At 43.5% G+C, this 18,600-nt stretch overlaps 1 protein-coding gene across 1 annotated transcript in view; it reads right to left on the bottom strand.

Moving 5' to 3' along the window:
* The window catches only part of C1QL3 (complement C1q like 3), an 8,667-nt gene extending 1,436 nt beyond the window's left edge, over positions 1-7,231 (bottom strand). The window contains exon 1 of the mRNA XM_007460877.1: positions 5,705-7,231. Coding sequence (XP_007460939.1) covers positions 5,705-6,292 — 588 coding nt within the window. The 5' untranslated portion in view covers positions 6,293-7,231. The remainder of the gene's footprint in view (positions 1-5,704) is intronic.
* Positions 7,232-18,600: the final 11,369 nt, after the last annotated feature.

Raw genomic sequence — 18,600 nt, 5'->3', positions numbered from 1 at the left:
TTTTTTTTTTTTTTTTTTTTTTTTTTTTTTTTTTGTCATTCACACAGCATCATAAGCAGACTGGCTGCCATGGCACTGAATTTAGCACAGCCAAGTCCACCTTGGCCTTGGGGCTTTATGAGGATATCTCTGTAACAGTTTCGACTATGTTATTGGAAAGGAGAAAATAGTGCTTTTGTGAAGGTGATTCTAACAGTCTTTGTTTTTCTTTTTACTATATGTTGTAAACAATGGATACCACTCTATTCTCTTCCTAAATCATGACTTTTTCTAATTTCTTGTGACTCTGTGCCCAATCACTTCTTGAAATGGTCATTTTTTGCATTTCAATTAAAGCCAAGCAGCAATATCCTAACCAGCTGTTTGAGTACAGAAGTTCAATCCAAACTTCTGTTGGTCCCCATGATTATTAGAAAATTGAGATCCACAGTACGTACAGACTCAAAGAAATCCCACTCCTGTAACTCTACTATACAGGAAGAAAAAAAGAAAAATCCTTTTGATTTTGGGCTTTCGAAATCTAATTCAAGGAAAAGCCCCTGTACCCAAAGCTTAACTCAATGAAACGTCTTTGGTTTAAAAGTCTTCAGAGTTCTTTTTTCTGTTTGTGACTTTTTATCACTTAATTGTGATGTGTGTACGTAAATAAGCTATTTAATTTCAACACACCTAAAAGTTATAGACGGAACTACATTTCTGTAATTTGAAGTCTCTAAAATTTCTAAGTTCTTTTGAATGATCTCACTGAATACCCTTTTAACACTGAGGTGATTCTAAATGTGTGGTTTGCTTTGAGGATGGAGGTTTGCTTCTAATCCACTCAGGTTGAGCCCCTGTGATCTCATTAGTGAGCTGACAGACATTTGCAAACAGTCCAATGGCCCATCATATCAAGTAATATGGACATTCTGTCACATCCTCAACTCCAATTAGGCTTCATATCTGTTTAGCTATATTTTGATTCTGACTTGGAAAAAATTTTTTCAATAGGCAGACGTGTACTTGATTTATTTCAGTAAAACATCTACTTCGTGGCTTGTTTCTCTTCCACTGTAATGATATTTCTCCAAATAACACAGCAAGTGATTTAGTGGTTTTGTAAACCTGCACTATGTAATAATGCACGACTTGGGGTGCAATATGTGAGATTTTATCACTTGGCAAAATGAGAGAAATGAGACATGTCAAGGAGAAGACTCCTTGACACTGCTGAACTTGTAAAGTAATTTGAGTAGTATTTAAAACATTTATTCCTGGATATCATATAGCAAAAGGAGAAAAGGGCTTAAAAGATTCAGAATTGCTTAACATTGTGCTGACACTAATAAAATGAAAGCAAAATATAATTATGCTCACAAGCACCGACTTAAATGTATACACCAATTTAGTGAGTTGATCTGTTTTGACCATTAAGTAACAATACAATTTAATGTCATAATGTTTCCTAGGAATTAATCACTAGTTTAAAGGAGTTGGATGCTTTGATTCATTAATTTCATCTAGTCATTAGTTCCCAGGGGAAAAAAATCTACAAGGAGAAAGAACTGTACTCTTAGGACCTGATTTTTTTTTTAACGTGTGGATTTTTAATGGGTGAGAAAAATTAAAATATAAAATACTAATTAGCTATATTAGTAATATATTAATTATCAATCTATGATATACTTCTCACCTATGATTAATAACCAGACACACATTTTCATTTACTGCTTTAGGTATTTAGTATTAAGTTCTATGGGTATTATGCTTTAACATTGTTTTCTACATGAGGGCATTTGGGAACTGGGATTCATTAAAATCACTTGATTTAGAGACAACAGTCTTAAAAACTATAAATAAATAAATAAATAAATAAATGAATAAATATATATATATATATATATATATAAAATGCAATTTTTATTCTGTGGGATATAACCACAAGCCCACAAAATTGTTACCATTTTTATTCAGCAGGTGTTACCACAGAACCCTGCAAATGCATTATTATGATCCCACAGACTGGAAGGTTACCCTTATGGTTTTCACTTCCTTTGTTGGATAAAGCCAGTGTGATTGCTTTTTAATGAAAGTGATTCTCTAAGATTTTAACCATAAGACGCTCCCAATTAAATACCTGCCATACTCCAGAGTACTCTGTGTGATTTTAGTATGCCTGCTCACCTGATCATACTCTAAAGGTATAAAGGGACTTGAAATTTCAAGCTGTAGTATCCAGCCCAGTAACTTCCAACAATTCTTCCTTTAAGCCATCAGACTATTGAGGAAAGTAATGCGTCCACCCTGGAGGCTATTTTCAGGTTCCTAAATGTACACAGATTTCAGCATTTTCTCTGACGATATGATGCATCCTTTCCTTAGCCCGATATACCCATTTCTACCTAAATGTACTCTAATACCTTTCCATCTCGTAAGTTAACTATTTAGATTCTGCTGGTCTTTAGTGCACATTTCACAGCCCCTAAAAAGATAGTTCATTTGACATTTCATTAATCTTGCTAATAAATGAATAACAGCCCACAAACTGTCGTTTCCAATATATGTCATGTTCAATGGTGCCATAACTAATAAATTCTTAGAGTAAAAACTAGTCTTTAATTATTTTATAGTTCTAACCTTAAGCCAGTTTTAGTTTTTATTAGAGTGGCTTATTAGAATGGTATTATAGTGACTGGATTCAAATAGCAACATTTTTTATTCAGGTTTCCTGCTAAATGCATACAAACATTTAAAAAAAAATGTCCAGTCTCTATGGCAAGCTATTTGAGTCCAACTTTTGCCTTTAATATGCACTGCCATGGGCTTTTTAGACATGGTAAGATTAAATTTAGGTTGATGGTCTTCCGGGGAATATGAGAACCGTGGTCCTTTTAGTGCTGTGTTTGTGAGGATGTAATAGGCTATGCTGCCTTAGCATTATCTTATTAGGGAGGGTTTATCATTAGAGACAATATTTATGGTAACATTTGCTAATTTAATTAATCGCTACTGATGCTCTCATAATTTCATTTTCATTGTACTTCTGTGGAATCATAAACAAAAGGTTAAGTGGCGCATCAGGTTAATTTACTGGCCTTTGATGTTTCCATCTGTGATCCTGCATTCAAACACAAAGCATAAATAAAATGGTTCTCATGTGGTTGTCATCCAGAGGCATTCCTCTATCCTAGAGTGAACTGCATTTTTAGTTTAATTTTTTTGTGCTTCCCAAATCCACTTAATCCATAGAACATTACGCTGCCATGGATCTCTGAGTTTCTGTTTTACGAAAACAAATTAGGTCAGCTCAGAGGGGGGAACTGCCTGCCATCTAAGAAGTGATCAGACAGGAGGAAAATTGAAAATCAAGGAAAAACTCTTTCTTTAATATTAATTTAAAAAGGATTTTTAAAGATTTCTCATTTGCAACGCCTGCAGACCAGACTTTACAAAACAGTTCTATTCTAGATATAGAATTCCTTAACAGTAATATTGCAATAACCATTTTGCAAAACAGTCCGTGCTGAACTTGAAAATATATTGTTTTCTACTATATTTGTTTTTCTGAATAACTTGTTGCTCACCTTTTATAGAAGTATCAGCTTAATAATGCCAATGCAAATCATTATACATTTTAAGGTCAGCTGTTGTGCCTTTTTTTTTTTTCTTCCCCCTCCATCCTCATAGAATGTACATGCTAGGATGATACAAAGAAGCATGCTACACTCCAAACAATGAAAAAATTTTTAAAAAACCAAAATGCACATAGAACACATATATGGAATGGTTTTCTTGGAATCTTTACCTGGGCCTCAGCATCAACCTTTAAACTAATTTAAATGTACTGTTCCCTAGCTTTTCATGCAGTTGCAATTTCCAGATACTTAAAGAAGTGTGTTTTTATACATTGATAAAACTTGAATCTTATTCTATTTGAATTAATACCTCTAAAAACAATCTCTCCAGCCTGATAGTATCTGCCAGACCTAACCTTTGGGTCAGAAGACAGCCAATCTGTAAATAAATGGGTGCCTCATCACTGCCTGCTGAGGGGCTGTTCACAAGTCATTTTGTTAGGGTGACACAATAACTCTATTTTGGTATGATGCGTCATGGCCTTTTTAGCCATTTACCTATAACTATCCCACTGCTCTGTGAATAATTTTTATTTATCTTAATATTATTTTCGTGTATAATAACTATAATAAACAACCCCGTCAGTGCCTCCTGGTGGCCATTTTTCCTCTTTTTGTTCTATGTGACCTTAGGGTCCCTTAAACTATTTACTTCTGAATTCCTTTAGAAGTGAGGGGTGGTAGGTAGGGGGAGGGACAGGATATTTTGTCCTTCCTCTTACACGTTTAGGGTATTTGTCTTTCACTTTGGAAGAATTCTGACACTGTGAATTAGGACTTTGGAATAAATTCTGCTTTTAATGTTGCTAATAGAAACCTGGGTTACAGCTAGAAAGGTCTGAATTCAAGGGAGACGTGACCTGAAGCCGGAGAGCCCTTGTAAAATCACAACTGGCCACGGCAGGGTAGGGGGGGGGGCCACTCCCTGGACCACCCAATAAGCAAAGTTGAAGCCCAAGCATTCAACCCAGACTGCAGGCTGCAAGGTCTCCCCCAGCGGCTGCTGATTCAGCGCTTGCAGAGGGTCTGATTACACTTTGAGGTAATTACAAATATTATTTTCCTCCCCCGATGAAGAGATGGGACACATTTTGGTTTTGCAATGACCGAGAATTTCTCAAGCAAATGGGGAAGTGGCCCCAGCATAACACTGCAGACCAGTGGCCCTTGTGGCAGCGCCGGTCGTCTCGGCTCAGGAGAGCAGGTCCTCTGGCCGAGGGCTGATCTGAGGCTATTTCACAGTCAAGGCCAAGGCCACTGCCGCCTGTGAGCAAAGGCTGGGTTGGAAAGACCCTCACGCAGGCGCCCTGGGGCTCGCTGGCAGTGAGGCCCAGAGCCCCGGGGCTGGGCTCTTCCGTCCGGCCTCCCGACCACCTGCCCGTGCGCCCTCCGCCTCCAGCCAGTGGAGTTTGGGTTCTGTGTCTGCGAGCGTGCTTTACGGCACAAACCCAGAGTCTCAACTTTTCCTTTTGTTAGCAGCACTCGTGACATCGGCCCCTTCTTCAGCTGAAATCTAAAGCAGAGCTTTTGCGTCTCGAATCTGACTATCTGTGAGTTTCCCGGGTCTGGGACGCCGCAGGGACCTTGCGACCGTCGGCCCCGTGGTTCTGCCTCGGCCTTGGACGCGCCCGGCTCGGACTCACTCCGCGCCCCTTCTTTCTCCCTTGGGCCCCGGTCTTTCTCCCCCGGGTTTGTCACCCTGGCACGCCCACTCCTGGCTCCCCCAGCCCTCCCATCCCCGCCAGGGCCTGACAGTGACCCCGCACGGCTGAGGACCCCGCAGCCGGGGGTCGCTCGCTGCTCCGGGACTCGCCGCGGTGCACAAACTGTCCCGGAGAGCGAAGCTCGGCTTCCACCCCTCCAGGGTCGCGCGCACCAAGTGCAGGTCCCGGGCTCGGGAACCACAGTCTCCAGGCCGCCGGGCGCTCTTTGGCGTACGACCCCAGCCTTCCCGGGGTGGAACGGCGCTGCCCCTCGCTCTCGGCTCCCTTCCTCCGCGGGCTCCCAGCCCCGTGCCCGGGGTCTCCTCCCTCTCGCCTGCACCTTCCCGCGCTCCCTCCCCGCCCTCCCCGCCGCCTGCCCGCGCTCACCTGGTTGTTTTTGCAGAGATCGGCCCACATGCTGGTGCCATCCCCTCCGCGCATCAGGACGTGGTAGGTGAAGAAGTAGATGCCCGGGATGGAGCAGGTGAACTTGCCCGTGGTGGGATCGTAGTGGTTACCGAGGTTGGTGACCACGTCGTCGAACTTGAGCACCTCGTAGCCTTCGTGCTGCCGCTTGAGGCCGGCGTAGAAGGCGATCTTGGGCACCGTGCTGTAGGTGGCGGCGCTGATGGCCCCGGCCGAGTTCAGGCCGGGCGCCCCGGGAGGGCCCGGCAGGCCTTGGCGGCCGGGCTCGCCCTTCTCGCCCGGCGGGCCCGCGGGGCCCGGCGGCCCGGGCTCACCGGGGGGCCCCCGCGGACCCGCCTTCCCGGGCCTGCCTGCCTCGCCTTTGGGGCCCTGGATGAAGGTGGGCAGGGACTGCATGAGGCCCCGGTCGGGCGTGGCGGCCGTGCTGGGCGCCTTGGTGCCCCCGTAAGGGTCGCAGACCATGCGGCAGGTGCCCAGCATCTCGTAGTGCGCCGACGTGCCGGCCGAGCTCACCAGCACCGGGATGAGAACGACCAGCAGAAGCACCATCACCACCCCCAGCGCCCCGGCGGCGATCAGGCGCCTCCTGCTGCCCACCAGCCGGCTCAGCGCGGGGCGATCCTCTTGTCTGCTTTTGGACAAAATTTTGAAGGTTGGGCGGGGACCTCCTCAGAGCCGAAAACAGCCCCCTGCGAACCCCGAGTCCCCTGGGCGGGCGCGCGCGCCAGCCGCTCCTAGCCTGCTCTCGCTCCCCCCCAGCCGAGGCTGCGGCTGGGGAGGGAGCTCGGACGCCCGGCGACTTGCGCGCAAGTCCCCGAGCAGGGGGTGGGGTGCGCGGGGCGCCCTCTCGCCGCCCGCGAGCCCCTTCGCACCTGTGGCTGCCGCCGGCGCCGGCGCGGCCCCCGGGAGGGCAGAGCCGCCGCAGCCCCTCGCGCTCGCGGGGGCCGCTCACACTTTTCCGCCGCCGCCCGCGATCGACTTTGCCGGTTTTGCCTACTGCGCCAATTCGCACCAACTTTCCGTCTGAAGTTGCCTTTTTCTGCCTCCTCTTCTTTCGCTCGCTGGGATCGCCCTCCTTCTGCCTTTTTTGTTTTTGTTTTTGTTTTCTTCTTTTCCTCCTTGGCAACCACCAGAACTCTAATAGATGCGCATCCCCCAAACCCCGCGCCGGCCGCGCGAGCTCAGGCCAGGCTCCCCCCGGGGGCGCGGAGCGGCGGCGCTGGGCACCGGCGGCTCGGGGAGGCTCCGGGCTGGAGCGGAGGGGCTGGCGGGCAGCGGCGAGCGCCTCACCGCCGGGAGCGGAGCGAGAGAGAGACTGAACGCAGAATTCTGCCTGGGTACCACCTGCCAGGAGAAGAGGAGGCTGACAAGCGCGCGCCGGAGCAATTTATAGGCACCCAAGGCGCAGAGGAAGGGGAGCCGCTTTGGCATCTCATTGCGGCATCTGCTCTTCTCATCCCACTCAAAGGGAGTTTGGCATTACTCTGACAATGTGGGATCCCCCCCCCCCCCCACCCTCTGCACATGGATGAACAGTGAGATTCTGAATACTCCCTTGCTGAGCCCAGCCGATGGCGGCGCTCTCGCTGGACAGATGGGGGTGGGGAGTGAGACAGACGTGCTGTAGCCTTCAGCACTCAAGAGTCACACCTAAGTCCCCTGTTTCCCCACTGCCTGCAGCCCCAGTTGGAGGGTGCAGTTGAAGGTTGAAAGGAGGGTGGCTGGGTCGACAGTATTTCTCTAATGGCTCACCCACCATCAGCGTTTCAGGTGTTTTTTGAAAATGCCACTTTTAACATAAGGAGAGCCCTCTAGAATTTTCCAGATGGTACATGTGATTTATTTTTTAACCTTATGGTTTTCCTCACCAGCCTTCCAAAATGAAATAAGATGTTTCCCAGAGAACAGTAAGGTGTGTTGAAGAGACAAAGGCCGTTTCTCAATGATTGCAAGTGAACATGCCCACCGCACAAAAGCGGGGGAGGGTTGGTTCTTTTTACTAACACTGCAGATGGTGAGTGTATACATACGAACTCTTATTTACAGGCTTACAATTCTAGCAACCTTTCAGGAGATTCAGCCACTGACCTAAGCTGCATTTACTTAAAGGTACCACAGGCATGAGAAATAAGCACTTGTCAAGATGCCTTCAAAAGTCTTCAGATAAAGCAAGCAGCTTTCACAAAAGTACTGAGCAAGATATTTTCCTAAGATATAGAAAGAGTCCTGCAAGTTTCAGAGCTTATCTCCTGCATGTGTCCTTGGGGGAGGGGGAACAGAAGCAAAATATGAGAGAGAGCTCCCAAACAGGAGAAGGAACAGCCTGGATTTATAATATTAACGGAAAGCCCCCGGAGTAGCTGTGAGGCAAGGTATCACACCAAGAAATATATAAGACGCACAAGAAGGGCTTTAAATAAACAAGTAGAATTGATTCGTAAATCATACTTTTGCATATTCAGGAGCAACGGATGTCAGTCAAATGTTGGTGACATTTGCTTGTCAATACGGGGATGATGGCTGGGAAGATGGTGACTTATTACACACCAGGGCGAGAATTGAAATGAGAAGCAGAAACAAATAAGACTACACAGTAAGCAAACAATAACATCCCTGGCACCGATCAGGGGCCTGTGGTCTGGTCCGTGGGCTCCACAGCACGGACGGACATCCCCTCCGCTCAGCCTTCTGCCTATACCCCTTATCCCATCCCACCAGTTCAGTTCTTTCTTTCCTCCTTCTCTGTTTCAGAACAAAATAAGGTCAAATGAGGAGGCAGAAGGCAAGAAAGATTCATTGATTCTTCTAAGAGAAATGTCAGCAGCTCGTCAGGTCTTTCCTGGGAGAATCACCACTGAGGCGTTGGGCTGTGAGGCCCAGCCCAGCCCTGGTCTCCCCCATCTCCATTCTCCCTCTCTCTGGATGCTGACACAGGCCCTGCTCCTGCTACTGGGACACAGTCCTTCTCACTTCTCAAACCTTTAACTTTTATTTGAGGGGGGTGCTTTTATAAACATGTGTCTTTACCTTGGGCATAATTACAAGTATATTTCACACTATTTTTGTGCACACGAGCTGCATCATTTTCATGTGTTTAAGCAGCAAACACATAATAAGTTCTCTCCTGGCTACAACACCTGTTTTCCTAAAATCTCTTCCGGGTTGCTTCTCAAAGTCACCTTTCTTTAGGGGGGTACAAAATGGTAACACATGGTGTCAGCAGTGGAGGGTAATACATTAATGAAACAGGCTCTTCCCTGATACACCAAATGATCAAACGTCATAAGACTTCTCTATTGCTAAGGAGAGTTGAGTGGGGATAAAAGGAAAGGTTTTTTAAAGGTAGAATTGTATAAATAAATTCTCATCAAAAACCTTAAGATACATGGACGAAGCCTCAGCTCATAAAGGAACCCATCAAGGCTGAAAGAGTTGAGTTAGAATGGACCCTGGAAAGCAAGTCTCTACCTGCTCGCTTGGCAGATGGTGAGACTGAGACCCATAAGCCTCGAGTAGAATCAGGGTCATCCCGTGCGCTCGCTGGTACACCTTCCGCTACCCCACAGTATCAGTATACCGCCACCCAGCCCAGCCCAAGACCTGCGGTTCTGTTCCTAGTAATTCAGGCTTTCCTCCTTCTACTTTCTCTAATGCCAAAGCAGAGCTTGATTTTTCCAAGTGAGGGCTCTAACATCTCAAAGTTCTGCTGAGATTTGGACTTGGTGCTCAACCGTCATCCTTCACAGTGAGGACACCATCCCCCATGTCACATGGCTGACCCTACTCTTTCCATCGAGTGTACACACCTCGACAGTGCACGGACATTTGGCTTTTTAGCGAAGGAAGTTTAAATGATCCGTCTCCTTCCTTTCCTCTAGAAATGTCCCGCCAAATATTGTACTCTGGGAGAAACTTCCTTTGTTCCCCCAAGATTTTCAGGGATGCCTGGGTTGTAGATGAACTCATGGCTGGTTCCTGCCACTTTTCACTGCTTGAATTTCCCAGAAGGTTCTTTGGAAAGTTACTCACGCTTCAGCCCTTATTCTGACAGTTTGAATAAACCATCTGATATGGCATATTACTCATCATCTTTATATGTATATAATAATAGAAAATGTGTCAATTAAAAAAATATTTGGTTCTTTTCAGTCCTCATCAGAGGACCAAGTTTTCTCTCACAGTCGATATTAGCTTTGGAAGCAGGCCCTGGAATCTAATTTTCACAGGACTTCCCAATCATTTCTCAAGAAAACACCAGGCTCCACCTTCCCATTCCTTCTGCCCCTGGGCCTTTGGGACCATTAAATAATAAAGTCAAATACAGAAACCCAGGGGCTTCCCTGGTGGCGCAGTGGTTAAGAATCTGCCTGCCAATGCAGGGGACACGGGTTGGAGCCCCGGTCCGGGAAGATCCCACATGCCGTGGAGCAACTAAGCCCGTGCACCACAACTACCGAGCCTGCGCTCTAGAGCCTGCGAGCCGCAACTACTGAAGCCCGCGTGCCTAGAGCCCGTGCTCTGCAACAAGAGAAGGCACCGCAGTGAGAAGCCCGCGCACCACAACGAAGGGTAGCCCCCACTCGCTGCAACTAGAGAAAGCCCGCGTGCAGCAACGAAGACCCAATGCAGCCAAAAAATAAATAAATAAAAATAAATAAATTTAATTAAAAAAAAAAAACCAGAAACGCATGATCTGGGTTGGGTGATGCTCCTGTGATTTCCACCTTTCCCATGTCATTTCTGTCTCCTTTGCAGAACTGAGCAGATCCTAAACACACGACTTCCACACAGACGTGCGTGGCCACCCATTAATCTTTATTGAGCACCCACTGGCAGCACAGCCCTACACAGGGCTCTTCCAAGGCAAACAAATATTTAGTCATGAGAATGATTTCCAAATCCAGCAGCACTTCAACAGAAATAGCATTTGTTATAACAGGAAAAAAAAAATAATGAATTCACAGACCCAAGGGCTAGCTAAAGAAATAGATATTAAGAATGTTAAAAAAAAAAAATGGGGGCCGGATCAGCTATTGATCTTTAATTTCTGGGTCTCAAAATTGTATTTCAGGACACACACTCCTTTGACTGAAGAATTGGAGGTTTCCAGCCAGATAGGGTCTGCTTGGAGTTATGTAGGGAAGCTTTGGAATCAGAGGAGTCTTAACTTGAATCTTAGCTTCCACATTTAGTAGCTGGGGAAGTTACTTGTAAACTTCCTGAGGCTTAATTTCCTTTTCTGTGAAATACCTAAATCAGGATTGTTGCGAAGACTGAGTTAATGCCTATGATTACAATGATACTCAATGCCCAAGAAAAGCCCAGTAAATGTCAGCTTTCATCTTAGTATACTGTAGGTCTACTGAGTAGTGTGTGTATGTCTATGAACTTGACGGTAGAACACAAGGCTCTCAAGGAAGTTAAAGCAAAGAGTCAGACTTCAAACAAATGACATCCAATGGGCAATAAGTATTACAGACTTAGACAAAACGAGAAAGCACACAGAAGTCCTCCAGGAGAGCAGCCTTCTGTGTTATAAAACAAAGCAAGACACAACTCAAAATAAAGATCACTTTACCCTTCTCCAAAGGAAGAAAACGTTTCAGAGCCAGGTCATTTGAATTCACTGCAGTCTGCTAGACCAAGGTTTTAGACTTAGAACCTAGTAGGGAAGCATTAGAACATGCTTTTTGTCCTCTGGAAAGTTCTCCAAATCCCAAGTGGCAAGTGTATTTAAAAATCACTGAGGTAGTTATTCAGGACCTGAGCCTCTGGAGAATGACCCTCAACTAAGCAAACACACCCGAGAGGTCGGCTTTGTACAGGCAGCCAGAAGAGCGATCACACTGCTGGAGACCTAAGTCATAACCATACTCAGGAGAGAATTCTCAACACAAAACTCTCCATTGAAGATGGTGAGCTGAACAGCTAGCTTGGCAGATCTACTGTCAGAAAATGATCGAATAGCCGGATGGAGGAGGTAACTAGCGCATGACGTAAGACTCCGTTACAATATATGGCTTCAACTTGGTCTCCAAGTCTTGCTATATCATTCCATAGAAGGATGAAATCTCTAGTATGGATATGATATTTTCGACTTGCCATGGGTCAAATATTATGGTCCCTATGACTCTATTTAATGTAGAATTGAAATGTTACAAAGAATGAGATCTAAGAGATCAGCAAGTCCTCCTAAGCTATGCTCAGGACAGCTCAGTCATACAAGGTAGATGAATGAACTCAAGAAACTAATAGCACTTATTTACAAAACAGAAACAGACTTACAGATACTGAAAACAAACTTACGGTTACCAAAGGGGAAACGTGGAGGGGGGAGGGATAAATTAGGAGCTTGGGATGAACATTCACACACTATTATATATAAGATAGATAACCAACAAGGACCTACTGTATAGCACAGGGAACTCTACTTAGTATTCTGTGCTAGCCTATATGACAAAAGAATCTGAAACAGAATGAATATGTGTATACGTATAACTGAATCACTTTGCCGTACACCTGAAACTAACACAACATTGTAAATCAACTAGACTCCAGTAAAATTTTTAAGAAAAGAAACTAAAAGTGGCCGCCGTGAGACTGCGGGGAACTTTCCAGCAGAAGATACATCCTAGGGACACAGCTCAGAAGCTGTGCACCAGACAGATGAACTGGTCAGGCAGCGATAAGAATTGAGGCAGTCTTGCTGTTTTGTTTTAAAAAATCTAAAGCATCATGCATTCTGAGAGGAGAGGTTACAGAGAGCTTCGGATGGAACCAGACCCTGCTGTGAGCAGCCAGTATTCCAGAAACTAGCTCTAAGAGTAATTAGGCTGCAGAGGGCGTGATCATCAAGTGAGGGTGCACTTGGGCCCACTCCCCACTGCTACTCCTCCCAGGGCAACTGACCTTCAAATATGAACAATATGTCCTATGAAGAAATACTGTGTCCCTTGGGTATCTGTATGTGAATAGACATATCAGCTTTTCCTTAATGCAGGCAATCTCTTGGGAATAGTTTTAAACGGTGTAAAAATAGAATTTCAAACCGTAATCCTAAAAATAAATTGTGAAGGTAGTTTAGATTTGTAATAAGCTGGAAGGAAGAAAAACCAAAATTAACCTATCGGAGGTAGCTGCATGTTCAATATAAGTAGGTGAATACGCCAATATTTCCCATTGAAAGAACCTGTAATGATTCATAATGCAATTAATTACTTTATCTTTAGCTCTGGAAAGTGGAAAAAGTCAGCAAAAGTCGATCCTACTTAGACCAGGGTTTTGTGATTTTCTTTATCCTGTATCCACAAGGGCTCTCTGGTTTCACTCAGGCCCTTCTGATACACACCAGCAGGCAGGAAGATTCTGAGTGTGATGTCAATCATTCTGGGTGTGTTAGCCGTTTACTGCCCGCTGCTGCCTTGTTGGGACCATTCCAGCAAGCCAGCAACTTCACAGAGGTGGGAACACAGACAAGACTGTTCATTTTACTACCAATGGCTGCTTCTGTGAATTTCTGGTAAATTTTCGTGGCGGAAAATTTAAAGTTATTGGCTGAATTAGAGGGATTAACTGAAAATGTCTATTATCCAATAGCTGCCATTATGTATTTATATTTGTATATATATAAAATCGCAATTATATATATTAAATATGGCACATTTATTATATTATCGTAATACAGGTACATATATTATATATATGTATACATAATACATATATGTATCTATATGATTTATATATCAATGTATTTGTGTGTATGTAAATATATATATACATATATATATATATATATATATATATATGTATATATATATGATTAATTTTGTTGTACACTAGAAACTAACACAACAATGTAAAACAAGTATACTCCAATCAAAATTAATTTAAAAACAGGGATCGGCTCACCGGCCTTGGCTCAGAGCCCCAGCCGCTCCGCGGCATGTGGGATCTTCCCGGACCGGGGCACGACCCCGCGTGCCCTGCATCGGCAGGCGGACTCCCAACCACTGCGCCACCAGGGAAGCCCTACATTTACTCTTAAGGAATTGTTTTCGTGGGTGGGCAGAAGGTCTTAATGGTCAGATAATGAGAGCTAGCTATGGACCACCCATGGTGGTTTCTCTTTGTTGAAAGCCCCAGAACATGACCTTGGCACCCAGGACACATGAGCACTTGTCCTTGTGTTACACAGACCACTGGTTGGACCTCTTTACCCATTTCCCTCAGGGTTGAAGGAGGCATCCGCATGGTCCTTTTTTACAAAGGCCTTGGGCAGAACAGAGAAGAAGAAAGAAGTAGGAGCTAATTAGAAGGAATTTTAGGACAAGTGTGGTCTTTCAGAGAAAATCATGCATTGGGTCTAAGCTACATAATTAACTTTTTCCTCAGAAATTCAGAGCAAGCTCAGAAGGGCCTAATCTAACGTTTTATCTGGCGTTTGATGGCACTAGTTAGAATGAAGTCTCTGGATAAGCCGCTTCTATTATCTTCTCATTAATGTGCTCCATTTAATTCAATTTAATCTAACTGAAAACAGGCCAGAAGAGAGCCGGACTTGGCTGTCCCCTTCCTATGCCTCCAGCCTCTCCCACCTGCAAACTGTTTCACGCGCGGCATCTGCAGGCACCTTCCTTCAGCACCTGCTGCGGACCCCACTGCAGAGCCACCTCTGTCCTCCCGATGGCTCCACCACCCACCTCCCCTCCTGCCACGGCATCATTCTCCCAAGCCCCATGAGTTCCCTTCTTCTTGCAGCACTGACCTCATTCCGCTTTGCCAAAGGCCCGTGTCCTTTCTCCTGTGACTGCGAGAAAGTCCAGGTCTTTCATCTTCGGCCTCCCACCCCTCCCCTCCCCCTTCCCACATGCACCACAGACACGTTTACTGGGGGCTAAATACATGTTTGTTGATGTGAATTGCTGAATCGGGAATCCGCAGCAGGGTTTGCAAAACAACTTTTTAAGACTGAGGAAATCTGGATGTACCGAACACACCTAGACTGGAAATGAGACATTTCCAAGGACGGAACATTCTTTAAACTGCCCAAAATGTTAGATTAAGAACCACATTAGTATCCATTATTAAAAAAAAGAAACGACAGAACTGAGAAATAATCTGTACAAGAATTGGGATTCGAAACTCATTAGGGCCTTAGATGTCAGACCTAACATGTGTTTTCTCTGCAGGACGTGATAATGGTGGACTCACTGATATTTAGCACTAGTCCCAATAGTTTAAAAACACTATTAGGTTTGTTTAACCATCGTATTTTCAAAACACTTTATAACATGTGTATGGTGGGAGCAAAAATTCTCCTGCGATTCCCGAAGGGGAACATGCACTCCCCAGGGATTTCTGTCTGAAAGCATGGCCATATGAATCACCTACGCTAAATCCTCCAGTGTACTTTTTATGGGGTTCATCCCCTCCTTTCTTTAAGATGTGTTGAAACATTTTCTGCCTATACCCTGTTTGCTGTCAACAAATAGAGACATACAAAAGAATGAAATAATGCCATTTGCAGCAACCTGGATGGACCTAGAGATGGTCATACTGAATGAAGGAAGTCAGACAGAGACAAGTATCATATGATATCGCTTATATACGGCCTCTAAAAAAATGGTACAAATGAACTTATTTACAAAACAGAAATAGGCTCAACGGACGTAGAAAACAAACTTACAGTTACCGGGGGGAAAAAGCAGGGGGAATAAATTGGGAGATTGGGATTGACATATACACACTGCTATATATAAAATAGATAGGTAATAAGGACCCACTGTATAGCACAGTACTCAATACTCCGTAATGGCCTATCCATAGGGAAAAGAATCTAAAAACGAGTGGATATATGTATATGTGTAACTGATTCACTTTGCTGTACAGCAGAAACTAACACAACAATGTAAGTCAACTACACTACAATAATTTTTTTTTAAAAAGAGACAATATATTTCTTCTAAAATACAGATGATCATATCAATTCTTTTAAACTTCACCTGTTTCCAAAGAAGTATTTGAAGTTTCTGAGAAGGAGAAAAAAGACATATAAAATAGTTCCTTTACAATCAAAATATGAGAACTAGAGCTATGTGATTGAAAGGAGGGCTAGGCAAGGGAGAAAAAAATTGCAGCAGCAGTATTACATCCAGGACAGTAGCTGCTGTATAGAAAATCAAATACTTCTGTGTTCCCCAATAGCCAAGGCAAAAAGGGAAACACCATGAGTTACCTTTAGCTCATGATTTGTTAAAAGAAACGTCAGTCTTTCAGGAGAAAGAGAATTTTTCCTCTCACAGAATTCTAAGAAGAGCTTATCAAGAAGGGGGTATGAACTAATATTATAGATAACAGTCAAGATGGTTGAAGAGCTATTCCCCAAAGAGGAACTAAAGTAGCCCAAATCTTATTCACCTTTACTAGAACATCTTGAAATTCATTCAAAGAAAGCTGACATATTGAATAAGAGGCAAATACTGCTCCCAGAAAACACATAATTAGCAAGAACAGAATGAATGGGAGAAAGAGCAGAGAGTGGAGTTTCAACCGAAAGAGGTGACGACTTATTTTCAAATAAAAATCAAAAGTGCAGTAAACGTTATCCCTGGAGTGACAAAACTCAGCGAAAACCAACGCAAATAAATTCTACATTTCTGTTTCCTTTTAGTGTGTAATTTGAAAAGATCAGTCAAATGTGATTAGCTACAGAAAAAAAAAAAAAAAAAAAAGTTAAACCATTTGGCAGATTTGTTCCCAAGTCATGACTACAATATTTTGACCTGTGAATTATGACAGATATAAAAGTGTTACTCGTATTATAAAAACAACTTTGAGCAGATAGGAATTGAACTGAATCACACGTAAATCTCCAATTCTGTAAACAGAAAACGCCTGCATATACTATTTGATAATGATATTCATAAACACCAGGAACTACCCATATAAAAAATTAACAACTGTATGCACTTGTGAACTGCAAACACTGATCTACTTGCTGCAAATGAAAAAATCACTTTTCTCCCTTCACATTCAACTGGTCATTTATAAGTAAGCATATTTATTTCAATCCCAACAACTCCTTAATTTAGCCTAGAGTAAGTCACTGGATGTTTACTCACAATCTCTAAAATATGGACAAGTGTATGCAAGGTAAAAGCATTCCAGTACTCCTGAAACAGCCAATGAATTTTCTGAAGATTTTTGAGCATGCAGTATAGTGTGAATTTTAATGATTTTCAGCTCCTCTTAGATCCACACACAAATATAGAAATATGTATCGGGCAATGCAAATGAACTTGAAATGGGTTCAGTGGATGGTAAAGCCAGCCCTGTGCTGAGTGCTTTAATACCCGGGGTTCAGAAACCACTCAGAAGGCAACGTTCTCCCATCAGCAAAAGATAAAAGGCAAAAGGCAAACGGCTCTTACAAAGCAATAAACACTGTGTAATACAAAGGGGGAACGTAAATACTCTTCCACAAAAGGGAATGGAGCCAGGGAGATAAAAATGACAGAATAAATACAGGTGGTTTTAAACTAGTAAAGGAGAATCTGAACAAGAGAGAAAAATGACTTGCTGGCTTTCTTTCTTGGAGGGCTTTACAAACCAAGCTTTCTTCAAATAACTCAAGTTTCAAATATGGCAACACAGTTAAGTTCCGCGTTTACCTTTCGTCGTGGTCATGGCAAGCTTTGAAGCAATGTGAACATTTCCAAAGAACTGGAAACCCTTTGGGAAAAGACAATTACGGTATTTATCAGTGCAACTGGAAATAAGGAATAGAGAGGAGTCAGGAACAGTGGCGATTCGCCATACAGGTGTCTGCTATTTCCTTTACCAAGTCAAAATCTGTTGATGCGCTTAGCACTCTGCCCTCGTGATAAACTGTGGTCCCTCACATTCATCAGGGACTTGATAGCTGGGAGTGGGCAACTCCAGATTAAAATCTCTCCTGTTTTGTTGGCCAGGAGATTCATTTTTGCTGTCATCAACTCCATATACTCCTCCCTTTGTTTGCTGATTATTAATTTTGGACTCATTAGTGATTTAATTTTTCAACTACAAATGCAATTATTTTAAGGATTCATTCGTGTAACGTTTTTTAATTTAAAGTAGGAGAGAATTCAATCTCAACTGAGTTCTTCAAAATGAAGGGGCCTCTTTATGGTAGAAAGCATATTTTAAAGGGGTTTGAAATCTTTGTGTGGAATTTAGCTTCAGTGATAGAGCTCAGCGTTGCAGGATGGTTGGGGGATATATATACGATGACTTAAATAAAACATACAGGATTCAAGTTGGAAAACTCTTTTGGAGTAAACTATTCATGAAAATGGAAAATTACAGGATTTTTCTCACTCACATAAAATGTTGGGCTTTGGCAAGATGTCATTACAGCTGATCTTGGCAATGTGAGCTAGTGAAAGTAGATGAGATGGTTGCTTTGGAAGGGAGAGCCTTTGCTTTGAAGGCTGTTTGTTTTGTATGATTTTTCATACTGGTGAAGCCAAAAAAGGATAAAAGTATTTCTTCAGGTTGGTGAAGTAAGAGACCGAGAATCCAGTGAAACCTGCCTCCTTTCAGTTCTCTCACATTACCCAGTTTTGTACAGACGAGTTTGTATTAAGGGACTAGATGTATTTTTAACAAAATATATCCTATTCCCTTTTATATCTCCCATAGCATCCATACCAGCACCTGGGTACCAAGTGAGTCTTCGATAATTGTTTGTCAAAACAGGTAAAGAGAACCATCTTATTGGCTGGTTGTGACTTACTGAAAGATCAAAGCATATACAAGGCTTACTATGCAATGGAAGGTTCTGAAGCAACAACTAAAGAGATACCTTTATCCAGAGC

This window comes from Lipotes vexillifer, unplaced genomic scaffold, assembly GCF_000442215.2.
Source record: "Lipotes vexillifer unplaced genomic scaffold, Lipotes_vexillifer_v1.1 scaffold534, whole genome shotgun sequence".
In the NCBI taxonomy this organism is placed as follows: domain Eukaryota; kingdom Metazoa; phylum Chordata; class Mammalia; order Artiodactyla; family Lipotidae; genus Lipotes; species Lipotes vexillifer.
The sequence above is the reverse complement of the archived record's forward strand: the minus strand, read 5'-3'. Positions and strand labels throughout refer to the sequence as shown.